Source organism: Lissotriton vulgaris, chromosome 11 (assembly GCF_964263255.1).
Source record: "Lissotriton vulgaris chromosome 11, aLisVul1.2, whole genome shotgun sequence".
Classification (NCBI taxonomy): Eukaryota; Metazoa; Chordata; class Amphibia; order Caudata; family Salamandridae; genus Lissotriton; species Lissotriton vulgaris.
The window spans coordinates 996,343,607-996,361,862 of record NC_141699.1 but is presented as its reverse complement, the minus strand read 5'-3'; the positions used below and the strand labels follow the sequence as shown (position 1 = coordinate 996,361,862).

The 18,256-nt window shown below is 49.0% G+C and overlaps 1 protein-coding gene across 14 annotated transcripts in view; it reads left to right on the top strand.

The window, feature by feature from the left end:
* The window catches only part of DLG1 (discs large MAGUK scaffold protein 1), a 1,304,904-nt gene that overhangs the window by 138,688 nt on the left and 1,147,960 nt on the right, over positions 1-18,256 (top strand). For all 14 annotated transcript variants that reach the window (XM_086944257.1, XM_086944255.1, XM_086944253.1 and 11 more), the window contains exon 3: positions 7,991-8,157. In XM_086944257.1, coding sequence (XP_086800383.1) covers positions 7,991-8,157 — 167 coding nt within the window. The remainder of the gene's footprint in view (positions 1-7,990; positions 8,158-18,256) is intronic.

Genomic DNA, 18,256 nt, shown 5'->3' with positions numbered 1-18,256 from the left:
ACGCAAGAGATAATATAAATACGCGCAATAGACTATAACAATATATGTACTTGTCTGAAATGGTATAAATAAATGAAGATAATTGGGACATCTATGATGATGGCAACCCTTCTTGATATGGTAAACGACTGTATAGAGGAGTATGCGAACAATTATGTGTAATTTATACCAAAAAGAAAAACCCCAGGTGCATTTTCATGGTGCAAAAAAACTATAAAACAGTTTCTGCACCTAAATGGAAAATATATACAGTTAAAAAAGAATGGCTAGGAAACAGTGTTGTGTTTTAAGAGTATGGAAGGTGGTAATATTTGAACTGATATTTATAGGACACAAACTAGGATCAGGATCTGGTACAGTTAGAGTGTGGAGACAGTTGCACATTTTATAAAAAATGATAAAGGTCTTCCGTTGTATTAAGGCCATTTGGGACCTTACTGTCTAATTCAAGGATCATCTTAGATTCCAATTGCCTGAGCATTTTGTCTCTGTCGCCTCCCCTACGTGGCTTTGGGACAGCAGCTAATACAAAGTAAGTAAGACAGTCGAGATTGTTATTGTGGACCATCTTAAAGTGCCTCGCGACAGGATAGGCGCTATCATAGTTTACGATAGCTCGGAGGTGCTGTAAAATTCTGCCATGCATATATATACCTATCTATTTATATCCCAAATCTCTGCCCAACCAAATGACCACATCGCAGTCCACTATTCCACAGGCATTGTTAGGAAAATGGCACATAAGGAGGTACGTTACTCCAGATGATGCTTCATTACATTATTTCTTTATTTAATCTCAAAGTGGAGTGTGCTAAGAGACGAATATATATATTTTTTGAGGACTGTTGTGACTAAACTATTTGCTTTGTGGAGCTGAATGCTGACATGTTATATGTGACGTCCCAATGTTCTCACGTTCGAACTTGAGTTGCAATGTAACAGGGAGAGAAAGAAAGAGAAGTTCCATGTGGGCACTGCAAAGCAAGGTCATTAGTAGTGGAAGAATACATCCTCCAGTCAGAACACTGAGACCAAAATGCTTTTGTGCAGGACAAACAGAATGTTAGGACCGAAAACCATCAAATCAGGATCAAGGATTTGGGATGGATAACAAACGCATCCAGTCATAAGCATGGTGCTGACCCAACGTACATTTAAGTGTTTTGAGTATATTGGAAACAATAGGTCTTGCTTTCAGCAGCTAACGCTTTGTAGCAGAGGCCTAAAAAGGACATAGTTCAGAAAGAAGACAGAAATGCATGAGATTCCTGCTGCTGCTGCAGTAGTACATACGCAGCCAGCTGCTGCTGCACATACCTAATTGGCCTGAGCTTATGCCTTCTTGGTCTGAGCTTCACACTAGAAAGCCTCTGTATAGATCGGTTGGAATCTTCAATTAGGGCTTATCTAGCAGTGGTTTCCTGCCCTGTGCTGTAACGTCTGAGCCACACTTAAGTAGCAGTTCCACTTTCGACCCTCCTTGACGCGCTCATGCCTTGTAGTTGGGAATGCTTCTTCGACTTTGCTTTTTATATATAACAACAAGGGCACCCATTCGAGTCAGTACGGAACCTCGGGGAACATATTTAAACAAACCACAATGGTCCCAAGCACAAGAAGGATAGTAACATGCAATGAATATAGACACAATGGACACTATATTGAAAAATGACTTGTCCAGCCGGATAGAGGTCCAATTTTTACTATAAACAATGAATATTCTGAAGGAATACCTTCAACATTTCATAGAGAGGGGCACAAGCCTGTACCCAAACATGTACAATTTGACATAAAAAGGAAGATAGTCAGAGAGTAGAACAGAATTCTTAGGCAAAAGCTGTTATTTTCTGTAAGTATCTCAATGACAGAAATTCCATTAAACACCATTTCTTGCCAGACATGGCATTCCATAAATTTTTACAGTATATGGTGTTTTTAAAGTCGACAGCGTTTCGATCTCATTTACTAAATCACAGAGATCATCATCAGGACAAGATATTGCCTAATATTTACAAGCCATGATAGCCGGTGGGTGGCCACAAAGGATGTGGGCCAAGTACGTGTGGACGCCGATAAGGGTCCTATGGAGTACAGATTTAGGTCCATTAATGTGACTTTCGTACGATAAAATAGTGACAGTGGGCTGGGGGGAAGGTTTCCCTACCAAAGCTGGAACTGAATAGGAGTGGAGTTCCGATAGTTGAATTTCGCGGGAAATGTCTCACGCGGGACGGCCCGGGAAGTAATTCGAGTCGATTTGAGAAGGCTCCCTTCCCCTACGCGACCGAGTATCCAGCTGGCGCGCTGCTTAAATCATTACCGGCCGCCCCACGGGAGACATTTCCCCGCACAATTCAACTATCAGAACTCCACTCCTATTCAGTTCCAGCTTTGGTAGGGAAACCTTCCCCCCAGCCCACTGTCACTTTTTTATCGTACGACAGTCACATTATCTAACGGACCTAAATCTGTACTCCATAGGACCCTTATCGGCGTCCACACGTACTTGGCCCACATCCTTTGTGGCCACCCACCGGCTATCATGGCTTGTAAATATTAGGCAATATCTTGTCCTGATGATGATCTCTGTGATTTAGTAAATGAGATCGAAACGCCGTCGACTTTAAAAACACCATATACTGTAAAAATGTATGGAATGCCATGTCTGGCAATGAATGGTGTTTAATGGACTTTCCGTCATTGAGATACTTACAGAAAATAACAGCTTTTGCCTAAGAGTTCTGTTCTACTCTCTGACTATCTTCCTTTTTATGTCAAATCTTACATGTTTGGGTGCAGGCTTGTGCCCCTCTCTGAAATGTTGAAGGTATTCCTTCAGAATATGCATTGTTTATAGTAAAAATTGGACCTCTGTCCGGCTGGACAAGTTATTTTTCAATATAGTGTCCATTGGATCTTAGACTTTGCTTACCTCTGAATGAGCTGTTTGTTTTGATTATTTGTGTTTATGAACTACCTGTTCAGTGTCCAGGTGCCTTGTTAATAGTTTATTGAAACATAGACCTCCTTTACTTTTAACATTGCTGTCTTGTTGCCCAGTGTTCTGTGATACGTTGAACCAAAAGTATCAAAAAGAGTGCGACCAGAATTCATAAGACGATCTCATTAAAAATTATTTGGGGCCCTCACCCGGGTATGTTTTTGATTGCCATTGACGTACTAATATCTGATACGGTTATCTGGTCTTTTTCCTTCACCAGGAGGAAGTCTCCCTGATTGGAAAGACTGTGTCAACACAATGTGATCTAAAATTACCTCCTAACCAAAAAACTCTGATTTAATAAAACATGCATGGGATGTGGTAAGATTAAAAACAAAGAAATGATGTGTCAAGGGATATGACATCACACATGTAATACAGGCCTACATGTTTCAGCCATACTTTTGCCCTAGTTGGTTTGTGGCTTTGGTCAGGACCATTTGGCTGGATGGATCCCTTTTCTGAGGCAGATTGGACACTTTCCCCTGGCTAGAGTTCTGTCATGATTGTTCACTATTTGTAAGTATGGGAGAAAACAATGTTCCTTTAGGTCTTTGATTACTTGGGCCCCACAGGTTGTGGGGGAGGTGAATCGGCTGCCCTACTGAAGGTGCAGTCTCTCTGTGTTCGGTGACGTCCCTCCCGTCCTGGATATTACATTGAACCAGTCATGACTTTTAACCGGCCACCTTCTCAGAGAGGAGAAAGGTCCCAGTAATTGTGACTTGTTGCACTGTTGCTTTTACTGTTTCCAAAAGTGGAATCGGAAATGGCTGGCATCCACCTCACAGCAGCCCCTTATTGTGACCCACTGCAGGGTGCACCCTGGGCTTTAATATCAGCAGTGGTGGTGCCAGTGGTGGCTTGCGGAAACCTTAGGTGCCTGAGCTTCTTTCACTGGCCACTGCAGAGTGCGCCTTTGTGCGTAGAGACCAGCCAGTCACTGCAAACCCCGACTTGACACCCCTATGTAGTAGGCACCGCCTTAGACTCTCCCTGCTGCCAGAGTTCTGGCTCCTCACAGGAGCAGAGTTTGGCGGATTCCTGTAACATAGCAGTCAGAAGCTCAATTTCCTGCATCCCTTCTTCACTTCACATCGCAGCAGCCTGCTGGCCACCGTTTTTAAGTGGGGCCGCTGCTTCTGCGGACATTTGGCCAATCTCCACCTGCTCCTACTAGGGTGACCAACCGTCCGTAAATTTCACGGACAGTCCGTAATTTCGGCCGTCTGTCCGTTGTCCGTGAAGGATTCTTTAACGGACGTCATTTGTCCGTAATTTTAACCGGGCACCGTCGCACATCCCTAAAGCCGGCACAGCTTCCACTCGCCTCCCTTCTTGACTTGACATGACGCATTCAGGGCTGTTTGCATCTGAATAGATGCCCCTGCTCTTGAAGCTGCAGCCCCCACCCCTCACACCTCCAGCCCCTGATGAGCTGTTAAGAGGTGCTTTAAGGTGGCTGAGAGGGAGGGGCGGCAGCTTCAGGAGCAGGGGCATCTATTGAGATGCAAACAGCCCTGAATGCGTCTTGTATCTGCAATTTGTATTTGTATTGCAAATGTCCTTTCATAATTCAGGTGTGGATAGTGCACATTTATTCACACAAAAATTGCTTGGCAAAAATGCATTTACACTTTTTTTCTAAACAAGACATTTTTGAGAATGAAAGAAGATTGCATTGTGGATTTATATACTGGGTGTGTTCTGTGTGTGAGCAAAGTTGTTCCTCCTGTTGCTTTTCATGCGCTTGTTCTGAGGAAGTTTGTATTTCTGCTATCCGTGCTGCATATGTTCTGGGTCAGTGGACGATGTACTGTGCAGGGGAGAAGATTTCCTTGCCCTGTTTGTGCCGAGCCCCTGGGGGAAAGTATGGGTTCTTCCAATCTAACGGTGTGCGCACACTAGTTGGCTGCATAATCTGGATGTTCAGGAGTTATGAACAACTGTAGCTTCCATGGGACGGGTTTCAGCTGGTTCATGAGGCTGAGATCGGTAGTAACAGGGATGAAGAGGGTGCGGAGCAAGCAGCTCTATGTCACCTGCAGAGTAGACACTTCAAGGGGTAATGGTCAGCCCCTCGACTCTCCCCTCACCCAGCACATTCACAGGGACATCTGTACTAGTGGCAGTAGGAAATAAAATGTCAATGTGCAGACTCCCAGGTCCCTTTTGGAACTGTGTTGTCGCTGTTGGAGGTCATCCGCCAATTTGAAAGCAAACTACAACCAGGCGGAGCCCAGTAGATGCCACCTTGTACAAAGGCAGTTAAATTCAAAGTCCTCCCATTCATTCACAGTTGTAGGAGCACTCTCCAAACCTGGCTCTTAGAAGATGACCCCGGTTAAGGGAGACTGGGCGGACGTTTTACATAGCCAATAGCATCTCCTTCTGAAGGGTGCAGGAAGTCCTGCTGCCACCACTGTAAGTCTCTCAGAGCCTGAGGAGAGAGTGCCGTGGACGTGTGTGTGAGACATTCCCTTTCTACCCAGGGCCCCAAACATCCTACAACCGGTCTGGATTACACCGAGGCAGCACGTGGTTCTCATCACAGCACAGAGCTTAATAACGGTCACTAAATTGTAAACAAACCTCGATTCTCCAAACATGCAGTCTTTAATGTAATAAAATAAAGAAATGGCACAATCAATCGCACCCACACTGATTAACAAAGTAAGGAGGACAATCAGTTAAATCAGTTCTCTTGGAGTATCTCCGTTAAGTACTGTACTTCACAGTGGGGGCTGGTAAAAGTAACATTTTGGAAAGAGTCATTGTCTTGTCCAGGGGGGGGTGAGGAGCCCTATCCCACCCTGGAAGAGACCAAGATGATACTAGGATACTGCATGCCCACCCCTGTGCCCACCCTGGTGATCCTGGTCCCCCTCCTTCCCACCCCCTCCCCCCAGTGATGGCTCCTGTCCCTCCCCCTGCCCCCCACCTGTGGTGGCTTCTGTCCCAGTCCAGGAATGGCGTCTGCAGCTCAAAAAGCCTCAGCTCAAAATTAATATGAAAAGGTGGGCGAGTGAGTAAGTGAAGGGATGGGTGGATGGCTGGATGAATTCGTGAAAGGGTGCATGGATGAATGAAAGATTGAATAGATGGATAATAAAAGAGGATGGATGGATGGATTGATGAGTGAGTGGTGGAAGGATGGAAGGGAGAAAAGGTAAATAGCTGGATGAAAGGGGTGGAAGGGTAGCTGGATGGTAAAAGGGTGGATGGATGAGTGAAAGGATGGATGAGTGAAATGATGGATGGATGGATTGATGAATTGATAAGTGCAAGGGTGAATGGATGGACAGCTGAGTGAAAGGGTGGATGTAAGGATGGGTGAGTGAAAAGGAGGGTCGATGGACTAAAGGATGAATAGATGAGTGAAGGAGTAAAAGGATAAATGGATGAGAGAAAGGATGGATGAGTGAAGGGTCAACGGATGGATTCATGAGTGGATGAGTAGATGGATGGGTGGGTGGGTGGATGGATGGAAGGAAGGATTGATACGTGAAAGGGACGATGGAGAGAGGAAGGGAGGATGGTGGATGACTGAAAGGGTGGATGGGTGGAAGGATGAGTGACTGGGTGGATGGATGCGTAAGAAAAAGGATGGCTGGATGGGTGAAAGGGTAAATGGCTGGATGGATGAGTGTACAGATGGCTAGGGTGAAAGGGTGGATGGATGGATAAAGGATGAAAGAAGGGATGGATGAGTGAAAGGATAGATGGAAGGATACATGATGGATAGGTTTGCAAATGGTTGAATATGTTTGGATATGGCTGGGCTTACTTATATACCATTGTGCGACCTCTGATGTGTCTGTAAAACTTATCCAATTGTCCTGAAGTTTTGTCCTGAATTTTGACCTCCTGTCCTGAACTTGTGTCCTGAATTTTGACCCTTTGTCCTGAATTTTTACACTCACCGTCCTGAATTTGCACCAATGCCAGTTGGTCACCCTAGCTCCTACCTAGGTGCGCCTATTCTGCAAGCTCCACCTTGGGGACGCATATCCACCCAGGTCCTGTTGATGGGTGGTGGCTTCCATTGCAGCCCGCCCTCCTGCTAGATTTGTAAAACTGTAGTGTTTGTAAGGGATCCTTGCTCCACATACTGTATACCAATTGTCAGAGACGCTCATGCTACTGTTTCCTGCTTGATGAGGGAAACTTGCTCTGTACCTGTTGTGTAGGCAAGAAAAGCTTGCACAGCTCTTGGCCATGAGTCACATTCTATGTGCCAGGGAAGCCCATTCAATTTGTGTTCTGAAACTTGAGGAAACCTTTTAATTATACAAATCCCAAAACAAGTGACCTAGCTAATGTTTCTGTTGCAGAGGGGCTGGAAGGGCTATTGTAGTTAGTACCTGCGGTGCGGTGTTACGTGTATGCCTTGTTCTTGTATTTCATTGTGCCCACTTTTCTCCTCGCTGGAAGGAAGCCAGCGGAGACCCGCGTTGACTGCATTGAGAAGGCTTGACACCCAGGCAGCGCCTTCCCTAGGACGCAGGGAGCACCTGGTGTCTTGCAGCAGCTGCAATACTGCAATCAGATTGTATTTGCTCACACATTTATTTACCTGTCTGGCACATTGATCCAAACGTCCCTAATCTGTTGCACCGATTTTTTTGTTATGGTGCATGAATATATGCTACTTTTACCTTACTACATTAAATTATAAAGAACTTTCAATATCCAAGCAGAATACTTTCTCGGTACCAGAATTTATGATGCAAACTCGACAGCTGTGAGTTTCGCCGAGTGAAATTACATGATTGAGCTACATATTAACATCCTTTAATTAAATAAACTGAAAAAGTTCTGTCCTTTCAACACAATTATATATTTTTGAATCAACGACCTCTTATTTTACACGTCTATAACACATTTTAAGTTTCTATAATTCAGTTGATTTGTTTTTACTGTTTTATTAGTGCTTTGTTTCATCTGCATTCGTATGAAAACTAATTGCAGTGATCTTTACTTTGTCAGATATTCAAGAATTTTATGAAGTGACCTTACTGGACAATCCAAAATGTATCGACAACTCCAAGCCTCCTGAACCAGCCCTGCCGGTGAACACATGGGATTTTTCCAGCCTTCCCAGCACAACCGTTACTTCGGAAACCCTGCCAAATAACCTCAGCCCCAGCATAGAGGTATGGAGCGGACTGTGTGGTGATGAAAAGCTCTTGTGCTTAATCTAAAACTCTGCTAAGGTCGGTTCAGACCTTGCTGGCTGTGGCATAGGGGTGCGACATTGGTGCCAGCGCTGCTAACGAGGGCATAAGCACATTGATGTCTGTACGAGGTGTCGAATTGAAAGTTGTTCTTGTAGTCCACTATTTGCTGCTATCTGGCTTTTGAATTCGACATTGCATTGGTGTTTGCCATATATATAAAGCACTACTGCCCTTTGCCTTACCTCCTAGACCTTCATCTTGCCCTTTTTTTGCAGTCCAGAGCAGGCTCGCGTGTTTGAAAGGATGTAATATGGGCTTCCTCGCTCAGATGAGAGAGAGAGATAAATAGATATCATGTGCTCACGCATAGGGGCCTCTTATAAAAGCTCATCTTATGTGAGGTTCTGAAGTGCGCTCCTCCTAATCGTGTTCATTTACGTTTCAGGGTATCTCCGAGTACGGTGTCCTCTAAACACCACACCTCCTTTTCTTAGTAGCAAAGAAGCGCATCACATTGTTATTTTCCACCATCCCCCAAGGAGTGGCTCCCTGGGAAATCCCCTTCACAACCTAAATTATCACATCAGGGAGCTAGTGCTCTTGGATCCCGAGGGGAATAGGAGGGAAGAGTGAGCTGTCACCTCTTAGTCTCGATTACCAAGCTGAACTGATTACTCCCCGCCTAGATCTTTAAACACTCCCCTCCCCCAAATCTGTGTTGCACAGTCCCTGTCCTCCCACTGTCCTCTTCAACACCCCCCCCCCCCCCACCCCCCATTTACATGTTCTCTCTCCGTTTCCTCCCACGCAGACCGGCTTCTTGCACTTAAAATACCGAATCGAAATTTGCCTAGCTTACGTAACGGTAAGTTTCAATTCTATTAAGGACACGGAGGCGAGGATTATGCTATATCTTCCTTCGCTTTATTAACATAAAGAAACCACAGCAGCTTAGGAAAAGATATAATAAGAACAAAAAATGCTTTAAACATAAAGCATTGACGTAATGTTCAACAAAAAATCAACAACAACTCCCAAGAGTCTCTTTGTTATAATCATAGTCCACAGTCCTTTGTCACTGTTCATCATCCCTATATAACCGGACTTCCCATCATCTTCCTCCTCTTTCTTCGCGCAGATCACGCTAAGCCTCATTGGTCCTGTTTAGCACCATCGTTGCCTGCCAAAAAAGGAACAGCATCAGCGAGGTGGCCCAGGAAAAGGTTACAACAAGGCGAGGAGCATTCAGTGAACAACACAGTACAGACAACGTAAAGGAAAACGCTTTACTTACTGCCATACGGGTGGGTAGAGACACCACCGTAGTCCGGGTGGGATAATCCTCGCCTCCGTGTCCTTAATAGAATTGAAACTTACCGTTACGTAAGCTAGGCAAATTTCGATTCTATGTCAGGACCGGAGGCTTCAGATTATGCTAGTTTAAAGCTTACTTACCACCAACTGAGCTAAATCCACCACTGGCTTAAAATAAAACCTCTTGAAGGTGGAATCCGAGGACCAGTCCGCCGCTCGCATAAGGTCCTCCAGACGAGCACCCACCGAGAATGCCTTAGAGGCCATGGCCCCCCTGGCGGAGTGCGCTCCAAAGAGAGAAGTATTGATGCCCGCTTCTTGCATGACCCAACGCACCCACCTAGCGATAGTGGGGGAGGAGACAGCTTTGTGTGGCTTCCGCAGGGCAATCAACAACTGACGCTCGCCCGGAGGGCGAAGATCCAATGTCAGGTCCTCATATGCTTTGAGGCATTGCACAACACACAACTTAGGAGTGTCAGTAAAGGCTGGATAAGAAATGGAACGCGACGACGTCTTAGTGCGTCGACCCACCGTAAAAGTAACCCCCTCCGGGGAAAAAATGCGTGCAGAAACATCCAGCGCGCGCACGTCCGAGACGCGCCTACAAGAGACCAGACATAACAACATGGCTAATTTCGCCGAAAGCTCCTTCAGAGACAGATAAGAATTCGCTGGCCACGATAGGAACAGGTTCAGGACCAAATTGACGTCCCAAAGGACGGAGTACCTGGGCTCTGGCGGCAGCGCGAGGCGAACCGCACGCAGAAGCCAGCACACAAAAGGGTGTTCCCCTACCGGATGGCCATCGATGTTATCATGGCCCGCAGAAATCGCCGACCGGATAGCATTGATCGATCTATACGCCAAACCCTTGTCGGCCAAATGAGCCAGGAAATTCAGCACGGGAACAAGGCCGGCGACCATGGGATCCAAATCCCTTCGTAAACACCAACGCATCCACTTAAGCCAAGCGGATCTGTAACGCTTCGCCGTACTATCGGCCCATGCTTTGGAGAGCAAGTGCTCAGCCGACCCCGAAAGGCCCGGGAGCGTCCAGCGTCTCCTGAGAGCCTCCACGCCACGAGGCGGAGAGTGTTCTGCATGACGAGAGGGTGAGGTTCCCGATCCGGGCTCGTCAGGAGCAGAGGAAACAGGGGGAGTAGGATTGGAAAATCCCAGGAAAGTTCCAGAAGAACCGGAAACCACACTTGAGACCTCCACAGCGGTGTAACCAACACCAGGTCGGCACCCTGGCGGCGTATTTGAGCCGCCGTTCGCATGATCATGGAGAACGGGGGAAACGCAAACGGCTGTTCCCGACTCCAATCCTGCAAGAACGCGTCCGTGGCCTCCGCCAGAGGGTCCGGCCTCCAGCTGTAAAACCGCGGCAGCTGGTGGTCGAGACGGGACGCAAAGAGGTCCACCGAGAAGGGGCCCCAAAGGGAGTGTAGCCACCGGAAGACTCCCGGATCCAGTTTCCACTGGCTGGCATCCCTGAGATGTCGAGAGTGCCAATCCGCTACCTGATTGGACTGGCCTGGCAGATACTCCGCCGTCACCGCAATGTGACGAGACAGGCAATAATCCCAGAAGTCCTTCGCTAAATCCGCCAAGGCGCGGGACCGAGGACCTCCCAGGTGGTTCACATATCGGACCGCCAAAACATTGTCCATCCGGAGCAGGACACAAGCCTTGACCGAATCCTTGGTCCAACAGCGAACCGCGAAGGAGCCCGCAAGGAGCTCCAAACAATTGATATGCAATTGTTGTTCTTCTGACGACCGGGCGCCGCCGGTGGAAAAATCCCCGCACCGGGCGCCCCAGCCCGACCTGCTGGCGTCGGACTCTATAATTAAGTCCGGAGCCGACCCGAAGAACGCTCGCCCATTCCATGCCTCCATGTGAGACAGCCACCATGACATCTCCTCCTTCACTTCGTCCGTGAGGGGAACCCACTGATCGTAACACATCCCACGGCGCAAATGCTGCGCTTTCAGGCGCTGGAGAGCCCTGTAGTGCAGCGGGCCCGGGAAAATCGCCTGGATGGAGGACGACAGAAGACCCACCACCTTGGCGACATGGCGCAGTGACGTCCGATCCCTCGCGATCGTCTGCCGAAGCAGGTGCCGTATCTTTGCGACCTTCCGGCTCGGTAGGCTCAAGACCGCCTGCACCGAGTCCACCACGAAACCTAAAAAGGTGATCCGCTGAGTGGGGACCAAGACCGACTTGGAGCCGTTGACGACGAACCCCAGTCTCTGAAGCAGGCCGACCGCTTGGCGCAGTTGTCCTGCCAGCACCTCCGGGCACTGCCCCATGAGGAGGATGTCGTCTAAGTAAACTATCATACGGACCCCCTGGCTTCTGAGAAACTCCACTACCGGGTGAAGGACCTTCGTGAAGCACCACGGGGCCGAAGAAAGGCCGAACGGCAGGGCGGTGAATTCGAACACCTGGCCGTCCCACAGGAATTGTAGGAAACGACGATGAGGGGGGTGGATGGGAACGACCAAGTAGGCATCCTTGAGATCCAGTCGCACCATCCAATCCCGAGGGAGGAGCACGTCCCGAAGGAGGTGGATCCCCTCCATCTTGAAGTGACGGTAGACCAACCACCCATTGAATTCCTTGAGGTTGATCACAGGCCTCTTGCCCCCATCCGTCTTGTCTACCAAGAAGACGTTGCTGAGGAACCCATGCGGGTGGCGCGTTGATAGGCGGATGGCTCCCTTGCGCAGCAAGTCCGAGACCTCCCCGTCTATCAATCGCGCGTCAGAATCTGAGAAAACCATTGGGCGCGGGGGCCTCACCTGAGTTGGCTGGTCGTGAAACTCTATATGGAAACCTCTCACAGTTTGCAAAACCCAAGCATCGGCAGTGAGCAACTCCCACTCCCCGTAAAAGCTTGCCAGCCGCCCCCCAATCGGAACTTGATCCAAGCAAAGTACACTTACCGGGGGCATTTCCTTGTCCGGACTTCTTTTGGAATCCTCTTCCACCATAGCGTTGTCCCCTCGTGGGGTAGAAATTGGTGTAGTTGGCCGAGGTCTGGTACTGACCTCTTCCGGAGCCTTGTCCACGGTTGTTGGTCTGCTGACCACGGCCGATCGCGCGGCCCCTGCCGCGACCGGCCCCTCCAGAAAAACGCTGGTGAAACACCCTCTTGATGCTGGACTGGGCCTTGTCCAGCGACGTGAACGTGTTCACGAACTTTCCAAGCTCGCGGATGAAAGGTTCACCGAAGAGGCCACCCTGGGCCACTGCACCTGCCTCCGACGAGGCCAGGTCCCCCAGCTTCGGGTCCAGTTTAATAAGGAGCGACCGCCGCCGCTCCGTGGACAGGGCACAGTTGGCGTTGCCCAAGAAGACGATCACCCTCTGGGCCCAGTTGGAGAGCACCTCCGGTGAAATGGCGGTGCCATTCGCTCGAGCCTCCTCCGCCATATCGAGGATCTTCGTGGCGGGCCCGACCGCATCCAACAGCTTGTCCTGGCAGGCCCGCCAGGACCGATCGATCCCCTTCCTGGGGTCCTTCATGAATTTCGCCAGGAAGGTGGCCATCTTGGGGTCCAATTCTGGGGTCATAGCCACCTTCCCCTCCAAAGTAGGCCGAGGGCATTCCCCGCGCAGGCAACCCCTCGCCTCCTTCTCCAGGGGCTTGCGCAGCCGGCCCGCGACAAACTTCGCCACCGTCTCCCCCGGGGCCCAGGCCGCGGATCGGGGGTGGACGATCTCGTCCGGGTCCAGCATGCCCGACTCATCTCGGGGCATCTCCTTTCCCGAAGGCGCCGGGAGCCAAGACCGGGTCGACTCCCTGTCGTCATCCGTGTCCGGAGAGTCGTAGATCGGGGAAGCGGGCGCCGTTGACAGACCGCCCGAAGTGCCAGGGTCCACCAAGGGCGTCGGAGGCACCGCCGTCGCCTTGGCCAGGAAGGCGTCACGAAGACGCTCGAAGGCGTCCTTATCCACGCCTTGGGCCTCCGATGAAGGCCCCTCACCCCGGGGTCTCTTCGGAGCGGGCGGCAACCCGCCGGACGTCCCCGGGAGCTCGGGGGGCGGCGGCACCTGCGCCGCTGCCAGCTTGGCACACTCCTCTACGATGCGGGCCGAAAGGCGGTCCTCCATGGGCCCCACCACCTCCGTCACACAACGATAGATGGAGCTGTCCACCGCCTGATAAAACTCATCATCCTGCAGATAGGGGCAGGCCTCCTCATCATACTCCCCTTCCATGTCGGAACCAAGGGCAAATGCGGGGCACCCAAGAGGGCGGCAACCGAGAAAGTTCTCGAATGTGGGCAGGCCCAGCGGCTGCGATCACGTTTTGGGCCAGCTGACGTGGCAGGTGGGCTGCACCAACCCCCAAGCGCGCAGACCCTCCTCGCCGGGACCGGGTCTACGTACCCCTCAAGCGCGCTAGGCCACACACGAATAAAGAGGTGCACAGATCTCGCCCGAAGGCGATTCACGCGGTCAAACCGCCATACAGACCCCAAAGGGCGTCAATTTGTGAAGTACAGACCCGGAGCACCAGGTGTCAGAGGGGTACGCGAGGGTCGGCCCCTGCGCAAGCAGACCCCACGGCGCGGCTCCTCGCACCGCGGAGGCGCGCCGGAGGGTCGGCGAGGCGACAGGCCGCCTCCTTGCGGTCTATGTACACACCGCACACAAGTGGGAAAAAAGTCGCGTAGGAACGGCAGAACGTTCCCGCAACTAGGGGACTCTGAAAGGAAATAAACCATGCAAGGAGTCCCCAAAGACCGCAAGACACAAGTACAATACAAGAAGACAAATAGAAAAGCACTTATCTGGCTGCGGGAGCAGCGAAGAAAGAGGAGGAAGATGATGGGAAGTCCGGTTATATAGGGATGATGAACAGTGACAAAGGACTGTGGACTATGATTATAACAAAGAGACTCTTGGGAGTTGTTGTTGATTTTTTGTTGAACATTACGTCAATGCTTTGTTTAAAGCATTTTTTGTTCTTATTATATCTTTTCCTAAGCTGCTGTGGTTTCTTTATGTTAATAAAGCGAAGGAAGATATAGCAGAATCTGAAGCCTCCGGTCCTGACATAGAATTTAGTGCATCCACCTCCACTTCCGCCTCGTTTTAGCTGTACTGCAAGCAAGCCCGACCGAGTCCACAGAGTGCACAGCTATTCCAGCACCAAGCAAATCCTGAAGACTAAAATGATACGGCTAACTTTTAATTTCACTTAAGCTTAAACTCCAAAAAAGCCTTAAAACTAATTTTCTTTCTGATGACATCTATCTGTGGATTACTCGCCTTTTGAACATCACCCATGTGCAGCATTCCATGGAAACTTTTCTCCATAGCTCTCCCACGACAACGAGGACGTCCTAATACCACTCCTTTGCACGTGACTCCGCATGACATCATCGATGCCATAAGAAGACCTCGTGGTTCATCTAGGTCGGTGTCCCCTGATCCGAAGACTTGGGCAAGAAGAGGCAAAACGTCTCTGACTCCAACTCCAGTGGTGCCTCTGGTGTCGTCTCCAGCTCTGAAGTAGGCGACTCAGACTAAACCGCCTCTGCTGATGCCAGATTTACATCCAGTGGTCCCTCTACTGCAGCCGGTGCCAGTGGCGCCCATCCAGTAGCAGGAGTTTCTGGCGTTGCTGATACCTGGGTCTGACCCTTCCACCTTTTTATTAAATGCTATATTTAGCATTTTTGCGAGGGCTGCAACGCCATCTGGTGCGCTGGCTGGCCCCATGGATCTGCATTCTTATTCCCCTGGAGACTTTCTGGCACATTTCCAACTGGCTCCTTTTATGCCTTTCATGCTGGTGGCTCTAGTGCCAAGGCCTCTACCAGTGTCGAGCTAGCTGATGCTGTTGCAAGTGAAAGAGAATGAGTCTTTGACTCCTATTGATCCTTCATCCTTGCCGTCTGGATCTGAACTGGTGCTGTGCCGCCCGTATCCAATCCACCGCTATCTGAACAGCCGTCGGCATAGTTGCCATAGTCACCAGCACCACCACTGCTCAAAGTCTTTCAAGATGGCATGTCCCTTTTTTGCATGCCTATGGCTCCCACTGAAATAATATTTTGCCCCAAGGATCAGCAAGAGGCCTCCAGTCGAGTTACTGGCGACAAATCCCACCTCTGAGCCATCAGCGCCCCTTGAACCTAACTTAGGATGGTTCAGTCGGTGCCAAAATATTTCTCACTCGCAGGAACGTCTATACCAATGGCATCAAGGGAGGAGTGACATCCCACTGTGGTATCTGACTCAGAGCCTGCTTCATCTCAACCCTGACCACAACCAATACTCAACCTATCAGACTCGAACACTGTCCGCTGCCACGCATAACTTTTAGGCTTGTACTCTGACCAAAGCCTACCATATGCAAATTACTGTGGAGGGGATGGGGAAGAATTTGCCCCATCTTCTGATGAGGGTACGTTGACCTACAGAATGCCAGTGGGCAGAACACTTTGCTGTTTCTGAATTGGTTTATCCCACAGGGCCATTAACTGAGGAAAGTGCATCTTTTGCAATTGTGGTTGTAAGGGTTGCTGATATTTTTGACCTCTTCCTTCCTACATAGGAAGTAAAAACTATTATGACCGAGGTCCTTCACCAAGGCAAGGCCCCAAATGAACCTCTACTGCTCTGCCAGTTCAAACATATAGAAATGTTGTGCAAAAGGATGTTTTCCTCAAACGGCCTTGGCTTGAAGTAACTCAACAGCAGTTGCCTCCTTGGATGCTACACCCATGCACTGTGTAACATGGTCGATGAAACTGTGCGGGTAGTCCCTGAAGACTTATAAGCTTCTTTGGCCAAAGCCGTTCAAGATGGCTGGGATATGATATGTCCAAGTTCGTCATCCTCTGGCCTAGACACCTTGAATAGCGTAGAAAGGGCTATGGGGACTGTGAGAAAATGGGATTTTGATTAAGTGTGGGGAAAACCATTATCAAGCCACAACCGCAATCCTTTTTTGGGTAAAATGCAAAAGTCACTTAGACCTGTGCTTAACCCTTGGCAGCATGGCACAAAAACAGTCCGGCGTAACTTAGTCACTGGTTGTAGAATTTATGGGTCACACAAACCGTAATAAAGTGAAAACACAGCACAAGGGGTATCCTGGACCAATTTAGAAAATAGAGTAAAATGTAATAAAATGAAACCAAAGCCACAGCAATCAAGTTGGTAGAACCAGAGGTATGCAATATTAAAGGTTTAAGTAAAAATAGTGCTTTCTGCTTCTTGGCCCCAACTGTGAGCATCTTGTCATGTTAGACTGGGAGAAAGTCATAATTTTAGAAGACCCACTGAAAAAGGTACCTTCTTTACGTTCTGTACTCGGAGTTCAAAACTTCAGGATTGCACAGGAGGAGTTCGACCCATTCCAGCCAAGGGTCAAGGACCTGGGAAGGCACTCTTGGGGATCAGAAATCCACTCTAGCAAAGACCAGGAGGGCTCAGGAAGGTTCAGTTGCATGTCCAGGCAGAGTCAGTTGTAAGTCCAGGAAGTCCGTTTCAGGTCCAGGTGCAGCAGATCATCTGGGCAGTTGCAGGGAGGTCTCTGGAGCTTTTTGTGTCTCTGCAATTTAGAATAGGAGGGTAGCCAAATAATCATTGGAGTCAATTAGGTCTTCCTTTGAACAAGCAGATGGATATTCTTCTTCAAGCAGCAGGCTAGTCCTCTGACAAACAAAGGCAAGCCTCAAGCTGCACAGCAGTCCTCTGGTGGCATGAGGGCAGCCCATTGAGAAATGAGGCAGTCCTCCGCAGGTCTAGAAACAAACTGAAGAGCAGGTCTGAGGGTCATATTTTTAAACCTGGTGCTATCTTTGGAGTAGAAGGAAATTTTAGAATTCTCCCCCCAAACCCCCCTCCCCAGTTCTCCAGTTGGTTAAGGAATTTCCTTCCTCCCTGCTCAGTCTTCAAGGGGTCTTGCGGTGACAATAGGCTAGTGTCAAGTTCTTTTTGAGAGTCCTGGTGCAGTTTTTGGAATGTAAGGGGACCCTCCCTTCCTGGCAGGATGGCCCTCTCCTAGCTACCCCTTGGTCCTATTGTTCACTGTCTGGGCCCAATACATATTCCTGATAGGGTAGTAATTAACAGGCCCAGGCAGCTGGAGTCTCCCAAAAGGCCTGAGTCCTTAGGGTAGGAAAATGCCAACTTTCTAAAAGTAGTATTTTCAAAATGGTAATCTAAAATTTTACTTAACTATAATAAAGGATTTTAATTTTATTGGATTCAAACATGCCATTTCTACCTTTTCCCAAACCAAATTTAGCACATATTAAATGTAATAAGGTAACACAATGTCATACTATGGGAGAGGTAGGCCTCACAGTAGTGAAAAACAAATTTAGGAGTTTGCCACTACCAGGACATAAAAAGCCTAAAAGTATATGTCCAATGTTTTAAATACAATGCATCCAGCCCCATGGGCTGGTTTCAGTCTGATCCTAGGGGTGATTTATATGTATGAAGAAGGAATGCGGTTTCAGGGGGCTCCCAGGCCCAGAATCCATCTGGGAGGACAGGAGGTGTGGAAACACAGTGAGGTTGCTTTTTGAGTACAGCTTTGCTCCAGCAGTGACAGACACATCAGAGCGAGTGTACGGGCTAAGCGCAGTCCAAGAGAAGCCCTGTCAGAGTTTTGTGCCCCCTTTTTCATCACTTCTTGTGGCCGGTGAAGCATGGTACAGCTGAGCTTTTCCGGGATGGGGAAAAAGGGAAAAAACTGGAAGCAGCAGTGGAACAGATT